Consider the following 14,260-nt stretch of genomic DNA (forward strand, 5'->3'; position numbering starts at 1 on the left):
TTCCAGAGTTAGAGTGTGAAGAGCTGCATGATATTAAGTAAAGTGAGTAAAAACTGTGCTGAATGTGAACAAAAGACGTATAAGCCTCGTCTCAGTCTTGAGGTCGGTTCACAGCATGACACCTATTACAGCGGCAACACTTTGGTCTGTGCTTTCAGAGGAAGTTGTCTCATTTTTTAGGATAATTGTATTTGTGATGTATGGATGAAACACTTTTAGACCCTGTTGCTTACTTCAGCTCAGCTTAATTTAGATTGCCTTTTTTCTATTCATGAATATTTCATTTCCAAGTAATTTGATGGTAGTAACAACAAATGTTAAAAGTGCCTAATGGGTGCAAATGAGAGAGTACAAGGAAGTGCAAATGTTTTGGATGAATTTATGTCATGGCCACCTATAAAAGAATTAAAATTATGAGTCATCTTACACAATTCTGAGAACATGTTATTCAAAATCTGAATATTTAACTTCTCCCTGATATTATTCCTTTGAAGATACAACTGAGATTTGTTTTTTTTTTTTTAAAGTAGGCATTGGAGACACTGATCCATTGTTTTGCTTTCCACGTGAAGTCTCACCTTCTTCTCGTCTCCCTCCTGCAGAAGCTGCATGTTGCTGCGCCGCTGGCTGTCACTTCTCCTCAGGGTCGCGCTGCGGTGCTCAGGCAGGTCAGGAGGAGGAGACACACTGCGACCCTGAGGGTCAACCCAGGTATAAACATGGTTGGTGACGTAGCCGCCAGGAATTCGCCCGACTGAACGCACAGAGAGACAAAGCTTTTTACTGCCCTTCAGCACCTGAGGAGGGGAGGGGAGAAGAGAGGAGAGGACAGGAGGGGGGAGGAGGGGAGAAAAAGAGAGAGAAAATGTATATTTTCCAGAACAGCATTCATGAGTTCAGGTTTAAAGAGCAAAGAGTACATAAATACACAATTCAATAAATTTAATTTGATATTATAAGTCCATAACACACACATACATGCACAGGCACAAACACAGAGGATACAGTAATGAATATTGAAGAGAGAGACAACACTAAAATGGGCCGAGAAGGATATTTGGCAGAAAATTAAACATTACAGAGAAGCAACCAATTTTTCAGAGCTGCTCCACCACCCAAAAAAAAACCCCAAGTGACCTAACACTCACAAACACACTCTCTCATACACACACATACACACACACAAGAAACACGTTTCTAGTGAAAATTGCTGTTGGCTGAGCCTCATTGCCTTCTGATCGCTTGCTGTATGTGCAATCCCTCTGCAGATCAATGTATTCCTGGAGGTCTGGAGAAATCAAACTGAATGGGGTTGATCAAACAATCCTTGTGCACCACCAACACAGACAGGACCTCTGCTTTAGTCTCAGACTGAAAATGATCACAGACATTGCCAATTTTAAAAACTGACATGACTATAAGACAGTGCACTCACTTCATGGGTGTAATGCTTCAACTTTAAAGTTTATGAGGTTTGAAAGGAATGGGAAGGTGTCAGTATAGAAAGGTTTCATAGACAGTATTTTGCTGTATTATAGTGTGCTAGAGACCAGAGGCAATCATTGTTAAAACTGGGTGAGTGGACCAGGTGTCTTTTTACACAGTAACTGCAGCTCCTACTGGAGGATCTTCAAGTGCTCCCACGTTGCCATGAGCCATTGTCCAATCGAGAGGTCAAATCTCTCAGATTGTCACAATATCATGCAGGCTGCGGTTAACTTGTGAAGAAATATCATCTCAGCTGTCTGTATCAGAAAAGTCATTAAGTGGGTCACAACTCGGATCTCGTTGCGAGAGAGAACAAGTACTGGCTGGGAAATGTAAAGGTTTAGAGCTCAGTGTACTCTTGTTTGGTACAAAGCCTCCATTACTGCAGCACTGACGGTTAGGCACTTAATGATTTTATCATCATACATACTGTACTACTGCAATGATGACACATCAGACATCACAGTATAATTAAACAAAAAGGACAACATCATCTGCAAATAAGTGAGACATCAGGTGACCATCACCAAAACCAGGGCTCAGCTCTGCTTGGTAAACTGTACATGAGTGACAGTCAAACAAGAGGGGTGATTATGTCGGTCCTTAGCAGATTACTGTTGGGTCAAATCAAATCTAACCGCATCCTTTTTTCATTGTAAGTGATCTGTTATTGCTCAGCATGCTGAAACCCACAAAACAAATTATACTAGCTGGAACAATAAAAATGTCCTCTGTCTCTCTCCATCAGGATCTCGATTCTTTCTTTTGTTTCATATATTTACTATATTTAATTTGAAAATTTTGAATTTCCCTACAGGGATCAATAAAGTATTTTTAATCTTTTTAAAAATCTTTTATCTTCAATTTGTGCAACTTGAATCAGTGTTGCTATTGAAACTTTAACTTTCTGTGCACTGTTGCAGATGCATTGTCCAGCTGTTTGTGTATCTGCTGTGTAATCTTCCCTATGTGATGCTGTCTCATACAACTACACTTATAACAAAGGCCCCATTCCTTATCTTTTTAAAGACCATTATGGCCATTTCAATCTGTCTTCTGTTACTACATCTTTCATGCTTATGTTTTCTTTTTATGTTTTCTTATTTATTCAAAAAACACAGTCATGCCCAAAGTGCTGACTCCTCCGTGTGAAGCTGGTGAAAAAACCTCCCAAAGCAGCTGTGTGTGTAAAATCAAAGTAAACATGGCAGCTAAACACAATATCCCTCCTTTCCCTCCTTCAGTGAACCACAAATAACGCTAATCTGTCAGTTCTCTTTCATCTGGTTTCTGCAAGGAACTACTAAATAAATAAAAATAAATAAATGTTTATTGCACCAATCACCAGAAAAAATTCCTTGTATGTGAAAACATACTTGGCAATAAAACTGATTCTGATTCTGATTCTGATTCTGATTCTGAAATGCTTCTCTTAAAAATGCCTATTAACATATGCTCCAACCAACAACTGAAGTTATGACTATGATTTCAGAGAAGGTCAATCTACATGAGCTGAATCAATTTCACAATCCTGATTATAACTTCAACTGTGAGGCACCAAACCCTGTCAGCACTGACGATCACTGACTGGACCTAAACACCACGCCAGTATCATTTGCCCCCTCTCTCCCACCTCCTCCACTCTATATGGGTAGAATAAAGACACAAATGAAAATATAACAATACAACAGACGTGTTCTCCAACACATGAGCAGGTGTATCACTGGTAACCCTTACTGACATTCACAGAAGATAAAAGACAGAGGAATACCTGCATACAAAAAGGCACACAAAACCACAAACAGCGTGAAGTCAAAAAGTACCATTTCCTGTCTTTTTGATTTTATTACTCTGTCAAAATTTTGACAGTATTGAGGATGTAGCTCATCTCCGACACCAGTCATCACCTGCGGGTCCTGGAAAAAGCAATCAAGACTGCACTCTTTGCAGAATGAACATGCTGCACATGTAGCAAAAAGAAAAAAAAAGTGAAAGGTGGAGAGACAGCTCTCGGAAGAGTGCAGAATACAAAAGTAAAAGTATTGAATATTTTAATAGTTCAGCTGGTAGTCTGACATCCATCAAGGCTTGACTTGATTTCCTGTTAGTATAAAATGGTAAAGTATACTGATATATTGTTCACTAACTGCAAAAACTGCATCATCTGAAGAATGTGGGACACATACTGTACACTATTATTATGGAACTGGGACACAGCTATGCACAGCCACAGTTTCTCTCTTAGATGCTTTGCCAACCAGCTAAATAGCATCACTTTGATTTATAGTCACAAACAGGCGGTATCATGGTGAGTGCTGGTCTGAGAAATTTAACTGCATTTAGAGGAAATGGAGGCAGAAGGCAAAATGAGCAGTGTTTAGATGAAATGAGGAGCGGGAGTGCTGGGAGTCAGGGCAATATGACACTGAAGGAGAAAAGGAAAGATGGAGGGTAATGGAGGTGGTGGAGGGAGGGCAGCAGGTTTAACAGGCTGCTCCATCCTGTGAATAAGAAACAGTGGTAATTGACGAAGCAGCCGAGGTGCGGTGGTCCTAATGCATTGTCCCTGGAGGAAAGTGCTGATTGTGACACTGGGCTGGTGATGCTGGGCCCTGGTTGCAATCAGAACAAACTGCACTGAGAAAATATTGGAATATATAGCAGAGCATAATGGGAAATGGCAATGGCAGGTAAGCTGCTTTCAGATGATGCTGCAGAAAAAAAAAACAATACACTCTCATGAGAGTCCAGCCTATCCATTCCATACACAAAAAGCTGACTGCACAAAGCCCAGCAGTAGAGGCCATCCAATTCCATCACTTAGAAATGCATGGTCATATACTGCAGGAGGTTTAAAGGTAGCTGGTGTCAGGAAAATTATAGCGTAAGAAGAGACTTGACATGAGGCATGAAGGATTAAACCATAAAGCCTGTTTATGTTAAGAGTCTATATTAAAAGGCCCCAATGGTACTGCAAGCTTTTTTCAATAGGAGGTGATAAGTCTCTAAAAGTGCCGTAAAGAGAAATCATCAGCTGACCTCATGTGTTAATATGCAAATGTGTGACATGACCACACAATAGTTTACTATCAAACCGTGAGCTGGAAATGGATGATCTGGAAAATACAGTCATAAAGTCTGTATAGAAATTCAAAGTTGATGATTTACACACTTACAAGTTGGACAAGACTTAAACCAGATACCTGGAATTCATTAATATATTCACAGCCAGTGCTTATTCCACAAAGAAATATATAGATACAGACACACACACACACACACACGCACACACACGTACACGCAAGATCAAAAACAGACTTTATTGTGTTGTAGTTTCAGCTATGAACGGATAAAAGTACCATTTTTGCCCATTACACTCAATAATCCATAATGATGAAGCAAAAACCCCTTTTATATGATTGTTATAATGATTGTAATTATAATAGTTATATCATAATCATAATTATAATATAATTACATTTCATTAAAAATCCAAACAGAGATCTCTCAATTACAAATGTATTCAGAGTCTTTATTCAGCACTTTGTAAAAGCTGCTTTGCCCACAATTACAGCTTCTTGGGTAAGTCTCTACAAGCTTTGCACACCTGGATTTAGGCAGTTTATCTCACTCTTGCTTGCAGATCCTCTCAAGCTCCGTCAGATTGGATGGGAAGTGTCTGTGAGCTGCCATCTTCAGGTCTCTCCACAGATGCTCTATGAGGTCTAACTCTGGGCTTTGGCTGCACTCAGTGACTTGTCCTGAAGCCTCTCCAGCTTTGTCTTGGCTGTGTGCTTCAGGTCAGTGTCGGTCTCAGGTCTCAATGACCTCTCTGTATTTGGCTGCATTCATCCTTTCCTGAATTCTGACCAGTCTCTCTGCCCCTGCCACTGAGATGTCCCCCTCTCTACATAGCCTGATGCTGCTACCACCATACCTCACTGCAGGGACAGTATTACCCAGGTGATGAGCAGAGCCTGGTGTTCAACAGACACAGTGTTTGAAGCTCTGCCCAAAGGGTTCACTTTTTGTCTCATTAGACCAGAGAATCCTTTAAAGAGAGTCCTTTAAATGCTGTTTGGCAAACTCCAAGAGGGCTGTCATTTGACTTCTACCCTAAGTAGCTTCCTTCTAGCCACTCTGCCTGATTGATGGAGAGATGGTCGTCCTCCGGGAGGATCTCTCATCTCTGCAGAGGACTACTGAGGCTCTGTTTAAGCAAATGTTGGGTTATTAGTTGCCGCCCTGACCAAGGTTGGTTACTAGATTCCTGGGAAAAGACGTTATTGTTCCAAACTTCACCACTGTGCTCCTGGGAACACTAAAATATATACAGATATACACAATATACGTATATATGAATATATACTAATACATACAGTGGCATTGATTCTCTGAGCTCTACCAGAGGGATGAACACCATTCATCCAAAAGATATTCCCTCATTTGGTGTTTTGATGATGGTGGTGGAGAGTGCTGCCTAACATGTCAGTCTTAGTCAGCACTCTCCAGCACTCTCCAGTCTTTTTTTTTTTTTTTTAAGAATTCATTAACAGCAGCAGAGTAACCAGGAGGTAGTTGGGGTAGATGACAGAGACCATCCACAGTCCCTTCTGTGGTTTATGCAACAAAAGCTCTTTAGTTAGGTAAAGACTATGGTTTTTGTTAAATGTAAATAAACATAAAAAACACAATCTGGTCACAATAACATTTTCTACAAAATGCATTTCCTGTTGCACTTTAGTTGTGCTGCAACATCATTTTTTAAAGACAGAATTCAATTCCAACACTGTAGTTTGTTTGTTACAGCTAAAGTAACTAAACCTCTAGTGAAGTAAATGAAATGAGTGTGGGCTGCTGTTCAAACTGAACATGAGTTATTATAATCACATCTGACAAGAACAATAATTAAGAATGAAAATTTTGTAACAATAGGGAATCAAGTTAAATGGTCTCAGTTTTAGAGCAAAAACACAAAATGGGAATAACTAGATGTTCTCACACATCCACATTGTGAGATGTGTGAGAATATCACAGTGAGAAAACTGAAGATATTGACTGTAAACTCACTGAGGAGACTGTGTTTAAGGGTAAGTAGTCAATATATGCCCCACAACTCTTGACACTGGTTCATAGTCTTTTCTTTATAAAAGCTATTTTAGAAAACTTTTCTTTTTTAAATGAACTTACTAAAAAAGTCACCAGACCTAGTTATAAAAATGCTAAGTTGGCAACACTGGGTCCAGAATGGAAGTAAACCCCATTGCCCCCCATTGACGTCATTTTCAAGAAGACAAAGTCTCTGCTTTCATGAGGGTTAATGTGAGGTTTTGCTTTGGACAGGTGGATTTATGAGAGTTAAAGAAAACGCACCACCAGTCTTCTATTAAAAGCTTTTCTTCTTTGCTGCTGGCAGGTGATTCGGCTTCAGAGTTGAAACCACTCAACGCTAATTGTTCTTGCTAAATGCACATTTGATAAGATGTCATGAAAACACACATCGGATAGGCAAACACAAGTGCATCAAAGCGTGTGATCTCAGTCACACACAAACAAACACGCCAACATGCTGACATGGAAACTTAAAGAAACCAAAACAGCAGCAGGGCAGGTTGGTTTTCACCATGTTTATTTACTGCTGTCAGAAAAGATCCATCAACCACAGGAGATCAGTATTACACAAGCCAACACTCTCACACTCTGCTGATGCTTGTAAGAAAAACTGTTATGAATTCACTCCCACAATACTGCTACAAGCATACTGTCATGCCAAAATGCTATTATCAAAATATGTCAACATGTGTATATATTTGTATTGCATGAATGTCAAAATAATTGCATCAATGCATTATTTTTATCCTTCTTATATCAAAATGTTATCAAGTAAAGTGAAAAAAACAAACAAACTCTGATTGTCTTAATTCCGATCAAATACTAAGGAATTAATGAACAAAAATGCCTGAAGCAGGATCCTACTCAGCAGGACACATGTGAAATAAAAATAATAACAACACAAACTTCACTTAATGTACTCTCAAATTTAAAGTGATAGTTCAGGTTATTTGGTGTGAAGCTGTATGAGGTACTTATCTACAGTCACTGTGTTACCTGTAGTAGATTCAGCTTGTTCAGCAGTTTTTAGAAGTAGCACCAAAGCTGAGTGATGTGGTGCTGTGGACGGGACCAGCCACAAAAATGTGTTTTAGCCACTTTTTTTTATTTAGTTTTTTTTATCTGAACTTTTATTGGTTTTTCAAACAGAAAAATGAGGCAGTTCCACACCAATGTGGGTAAATACTAAAGAAAAAAACTAGAGAGAAAATACATAGCTTAGTGAGATGAGAGTCTAGGGAATAATCTAAACATGAAGTATAGTTCAAGCTGTCTATACAATACAGTAATACAGAAAGGAAATACAAATACATAAAGGAGAATTGGCTGTTAATATTAATTCGGGAGTATGACTCAAGCTTCTGGGGAAGATAGGTATTTTATGAACAATACCTTATTCTATTTTACAAACAATGTCCATTACGACCTTCCACTTCAGAAAGATTAGATGCAGCCCCCTCCATGGAGGAAGAAATGTCTGAAGCCACAGTTCCTCTTTCAGCTGATCTGCATCCTCCCACTTTGTTACTATCAGTCTTTTAGCCGTAATGCAACATGTTTTAACCACTTTAAAAAATGCCCAGTAAAAAAATCCAATATCAGCTGACGTGTTCGCTATATTTTGAATATTTTCACTACTTTATCTTGCTGTCAAACAGCCCTTTCCTTTGGCACTACATTTCTCAACTGTTTAACTACCATATTCCTACGCACAATCGCACAACTATCGCTTTAATTAATTACCATCACTAAGATGATCAGTTATCTGGGAAGGAAAAACTGGGAAAGTTTTTCCCCTGCCGACCAAGCAGCAGCTACCATGGCTGACTGCTGAAGCCACTTGCAGAGGTGCTACAAGATTCATCTTCTGTAATGCCCCGTTCACACATACAGACTCAAACACCCGAGACGCAACAGGATGCCGTTCATTGTGAATTCAACCTTGAGGACATTTCCAGCACTACTCAAGGGCTCAAATGGCCCCCAACAGCACAATAAGAGAAAGGTTCAATGTAAAGAAGAGGAGATGTCCTCTGATGTGCGAGAGCAACAACCTAGCAACAAACAATTTTAGCTCAGCGGGGTTCCCTTATGGAACAGAATGGATGAAACAGAGCTGAGTAAATGATTGTGCTCAACACACAACAACAAGAGAGAGAGCCTGCCACTTTAATCCATGTGTAGAGAGGAATGATGGCAATGAGACTACTGAAACTTGCAGCTCCATTAAGAAGATGTGAAGGATTACAGATGTGTGTCTTTGTACTTCATTTACATGTGTCCTATGTTGTGTGTCCTAAGGAACCTACACATATGTCCTGGTCAAAATTACTGGATTAAAAAATCAATTCAGAGTATCTACAGAAATATATGACAATTAACCAATTTTGTGTAACCAGAATATTCTAATAAAACGTTTACGTTGAGAGCCTCTGAATGTTTCTTGAGGCTTCTTGTCTGCTGGTAGTTTCTCTTCCACTGCAATGTGTATAAGCTCTTCAGTTTCCTTTTGCAATGGCAGATTTCAGCTCTTTCCAAAGGTTTTCAATGGAATATAGGTCAGGACTCACTGTGGCCACTTAAAAACAGTCCATCTTTTCCTTTCTGTCCATTTATTTGTGCTGCTAGTGACCTTTGGGTCACTGTCCTGCTTAAAGACCCAAGACTTCACCTCAAATCTAGTTTTCTGACACTGAGCAACACATTTCGCTCTAAAATGCCTTAGTAACCTTCTGATTTCCTCAATCCTTTGATGCATGCAATACCTCCAGTACCAGAGGAAGCAAAGCAGCCCCATAGCATGATAGAGCCTCCACCCTATTTTACTGTACGGCGTTCTTTGACTTATGGGCTTCATTTCGCCGTCTATAAACAAACTGACACACTGCATTGCTGAAGAACTCTCCTCTGGTTTCATCTGTCCGTAGAACATTATCCCACAAAGACTGTGGCTTATCTGTAAAGGTTTTTGCCAACATTAGTCTTCCCTTTTTGTGCCTTTCTTTCAATAGCAGTGTCCTCCTTTCAATAGCAGTGTCCGATGAGCACTACTTGTTTTAGTGTGCAGTGTACGGTACAGACTGAAACCACCACTCCAACTCCTGCCCTCAACGTCAAACTGAAGCTTGATAGCTTGATAAAATAAGCAACTGTTGAAACAAGGATTTCGAGATCTTGTTCTCTTCCCAAACAGCTCTCTTGTCTTTGCCTTTGTAAAAAAGAAAATGGAATCTTCAGCCCCTACTGTGCAGTAACACCATCATTCATTGGTTAATTCAGGTCATGTGAAACACAGGTGAGTCTTTTTTTTAATTTTTATTTTGTTTGAGGAACTAATTTAAACCAAAAGGCTGCTAATAATTCTGTCCAGTACAATTAATGTCTGTATTTTTTATTTCACTATAAAAAAAGTAGTTTCTTTCTTGTTGTTGTTGTTCAATAACTTTGATATTTTATTAAATATTCTGATTATACAAACTTGTTTCATTTGCATTTTTTCTGAAGATTTTCTAAATTCAGGGGCACCAATCACTTTGACCAGGACTGTGTAGGAATCATCACTATGGCTCCATCTGTATTTTTGTGGACACACAAAGACACACAGAGAAAGACCTGGTGACATGATGTTACTGGTAATAATAAGTGGAACAAAAATAAAAGTAATGTTGTACTCATATCAGCTTAAAAAGGTTAGGTCATTAAAATGTGCGATTACTCATTTCTGGCACAGCTACATTGTGGGTTGGGCATAGTGTGTTTGTTCAATTACAACAGCCAGCAGTGACGGCAGGCCCTGTGCGTGCTGGAGAACAAGCGAGCTGTAACAAAAGTGGAATGTGTTTGTTTGATGGCTTGCTGGAAATGCGAGTGCGGCTGGGAGGAAAGCAGATCTGTCAGAGGCGTGAATGGATCATAGCCATCGATGCTGTGCAGCGCTGGCACAATTTTCAAAGTCCAATCCATCTATCAGCTGTGTGTGTGTGTGTGTGTTTGTGCCTTTAGGGGAAAAGTCAAAGCGTGTAACCAGCGGCGAGCACGCCTATGAGCCTGCCGATGAAGTGTTTCCCTGACGCTGAGTGAGAGCAAAGAATAAACGCTGGAAAGTCATCTGATTAGATCCACAATGTTCTGGTTTCACAGCACACAGTGCAGTCAGAATACAACAGGACAACAACAGGTTTTATAGTTTGGAATAATGCACATTACTATTTTAGATAAAGGTCCCATTTTTACAATTTGGTGTTTCTGGTGTTTTATTTGAAGTTCTTATATAAATAACAAGATGAATTTATGGTTTTCAGAATCAAAAACCATCTCAGTGTAGTTTTACATCTCCTCTCTCAGGCTTCTCTCTGGAGCTCTAGTAACAACAGGTTCATGAGCCAGAGGAGAGGATCTGAGTCTCTCTTCTGGTTGGCTGACTGTTTTCTGAGTGATCCAATAAAAATATAGCAGATTTCAGGTAAACACTCAGAGAAACAAAATCCTACATGTTGGATGGTGGGTCCAGGTGGGCGGGGCTTGGTGCATGGCTGAGAGCAGTGACTGCTTTGTTGTGACATCACAAAGTTTCAGAAGAAGAACTTCTGGGACTGTTTTACATTTTCATTTTCAGTTAGAGTCAGAGGTAGGGTTTCTGATGATTGCTGTTGAATTCCAGTTATTTTGAAAGCTATTGGAGACTTGCGCTCCTTTTCCAGACCTATGTCATTCTTGTCAGTGGACAACCAATAGTCATTACAGATGAAAATATGACTATAACACTCTGGTTGACAAATAGCAGGAGTTTCATTTCAAATCCAGTGGGCTTGCGCAGGAACAGAATCACAACGACTACTTGCTGGATACACAAATACAAGCTTGTGTGTACTTGTGTGTATTGTTTTACCACATGTGTGAGCCTGCACATGTACATTTGTTGGACATAGAGAAGCAGGTTAGGCCCCAAATGAAGTAAACACTTAGAAGGATTAATGAGCAATTGACAAGGCCGCCAACACAGAGACTTAATGGAGCCAAGTCATCAATCACAAGGATTAGCCAGAGGAAAGCATTCACTATGCTCTGCCCAAGCCATCTCAGCTAATCCTCCCATTCCCCAATCCATCTCTCACTCTCTGTAATTTGAGTAAATGTCCTGGACCACCTGCACACACATGCACACACATCACTGCAGAATGCCTACAACATACAAGACAGTAAATATGCAGGAAAAGAGTCCAAATGCAGTGATTAACAGATCAATATAATGCCCACTGTAATTACCTGTTTCATTGAAATAGTTTCAGCTGTGGAGCCCACCCTCCCACCAAGCTTAAGGAAGTCACTCCATAAGATATGCATCATGCCTACAGTGCTGCTATAGAATTGCTATTTCACATTTTATGGTGAGAAGAGAGGAAGATTGATGGTGGCTTTCTCCAAGTGACAGGGTGGTGACAAAAATGTTTCACAGCTATTATCAGTGTGACTGTGTTGGAGAGCAGCAACAAAGCCAAACCTAATTAAAGATTTCAAAACAGACCTGTCACTAAACTTTTATCATACAGACAGCACTTGCATTTTGAAAAGTGAAAAGGTGGAAAGAAGAAATAAAGATGCGAGACACCAGACAGTGGTGAGGGCCTGTGTGCTTGTTTGGTGGACCTTTGTCTTGACAGGAACTTGAAAGTAACTAATATTAGATAGGTACATCAATGCTGGACATATATGAATCTATTTAAATCCTCTACTTAATGCTTTTTGTATTATACTTGGTGTTGGAGATATTGTAACGTATGTGACGATGGGTTATATAAACTTGACTTGACTTGAGGTGGTCTGGATTTCTGGAGTGTTTTTTTGATTTATTGAATACACAGTGTCCATTGGTGTCGGTGAAAATCCACTAAAACAAACTCCAAACTAAAAGAACTGAGGATTAGGTTTCAGGACCTCCCTGCTGTGAAAAAACACCACTATCAGCTACACTAAAGTTTCAAAAGGGCGAACAAAGGTGGCCAATAAGTCCTGATCGCACAGTCATCACCTTGGACACTGATGTGCTTGAAACGGTGCAAAAAGCAACAGTGTGTCAGGACGGCTGGCGTGGCCATGGATCAATCCACCCCCCACTCGTTCCTTTACACCAGCTCATTAATCAGACTCGCCTCCTATAGCTCCTCTCCTCTCTCTCATATCTCCTGTATTGAATGGCATATCTTTCAGTGGCAGTTATTTACGACGCCTCCTCCCAGACATGGATGCCCAGCATCTTTCACTGATATTTGCTCAAACTGAGAGAGGGGACAGATAATGAGAGAATCAGCAAACGCTGATTCATCGCTCAGTTTCTGCTTAAGTTAGTCACATTTCCTTGTGCTCTTCTTGGCACCTGGACATAAAGAAATGTTTGTTCCATCTCATAAGACTGGGAACGGCTGCAGGAATGAACGTAATCAAACTGTTCGTGTTCAGACTCCCAGTGGAGCCCTTGTATTGTGCATGTGTATGCCACCATCACTCCTCACTCTTCGCATTAACCTCACCACTGTGTTAATGGATCTTCTCTTGCTCTAAACTACACAAAAATGGATTCTGTGCCTGCAGGTGACTGAGGCTGCCAATGTCGTCTGTTTCCGCAGCTCACACCCAATCAATTAAAGCGCTCCTCCGCTCCCAGATGCATCGATGTACCTCCACATTCTGAGGAGAGCTCCGCCTGGAGCCATCGGAAAAGTGTCTGAGATATGAAATGAGATGGTTTTATGTAATTATCAGCGTTTGGGCTGGGAGCCTTGCTAAAGGATGTGCAGTACATGGACAAAATGAATTACAGCAGGTATAATAATTCAGAGAGTGGTGAAGAAGTGAAGGTGTTTAACTTCAGAGTGAAAATATTCATTAAACCAAACATTCTTTCATGAAGCATGTCTACATGCCTCATTTCCTCATTTTAAGACTCCAGGCTGAGTAATATTTTATATGACATCAGATTATGTCTTGAAAATCTAATATGAAAATAACACATCTGACATTCATACAGAGTAACTTGCAGGAAAAAATATCCTTCTGTCCTCTCCTCTGTGATTTTAGTTTGCTTCCATTTCTTTACTTTTGGTTTGTTTGTCTGTTTGCAGGACATCAGAGAAACTGGTCAAAAACACTTCTGACGAAGGTCCAGAGAGACTGAAATGTTAGGATGATCAATAAATTGTGATGATATTCTTCTGTTCAAGGCTGAAGTGATACAGCTGCATCTAAGACATCTGGATGTGTTTTAATATCTTTGTCGACCAACTTTGCCACTAAAATATATGGATTAACCACATTTTTATGATTTACAATCTGTCAATCAGTGTTTAAACACATTGTGTAATTGCAAATGAGTCCTGATGACACACGCACCATCAACTCTGTGCAAATGCATCAAAATTTGTTGGCATTTCACTTCTACATGGCACTGTATGAACATGATGGATTCAAATTGTCTTAACTCAGCGGACATGAGTCTGAGTCGCTTGAAATGTTTAACAATTCATCCTTGTTAAACCTGAATATTCCCAGAAAAGGATTAAGGTGTTCTGCAAAACACACGGCTGCCAGCACTGTGAGCACTGCTTGTGGAGCTACACTCTTTGTAGTCTATATTTGTGCATGGTATTTGAGGAATCTTAAAGCA

At 39.9% G+C, this 14,260-nt stretch overlaps 1 protein-coding gene across 3 annotated transcripts in view; it reads right to left on the reverse strand.

Moving 5' to 3' along the window:
* The window catches only part of whrna (whirlin a), a 154,671-nt gene that overhangs the window by 79,162 nt on the left and 61,249 nt on the right, over window positions 1-14,260 (reverse strand). For all 3 annotated transcript variants that reach the window (XM_071465414.1, XM_071465415.1, XM_071465413.1), the window contains one exon: window positions 579-797. In XM_071465414.1, the coding sequence (XP_071321515.1) occupies window positions 579-797 (219 nt within the window). The remainder of the gene's footprint in view (window positions 1-578; window positions 798-14,260) is intronic.

Source organism: Trachinotus anak, unplaced genomic scaffold (assembly GCF_046630095.1).
Source record: "Trachinotus anak isolate AG129_WGS33_773 ecotype Australia unplaced genomic scaffold, CSIRO_AGI_Tana_v1 ptg000028l, whole genome shotgun sequence".
Classification (NCBI taxonomy): domain Eukaryota; kingdom Metazoa; phylum Chordata; class Actinopteri; order Carangiformes; family Carangidae; genus Trachinotus; species Trachinotus anak.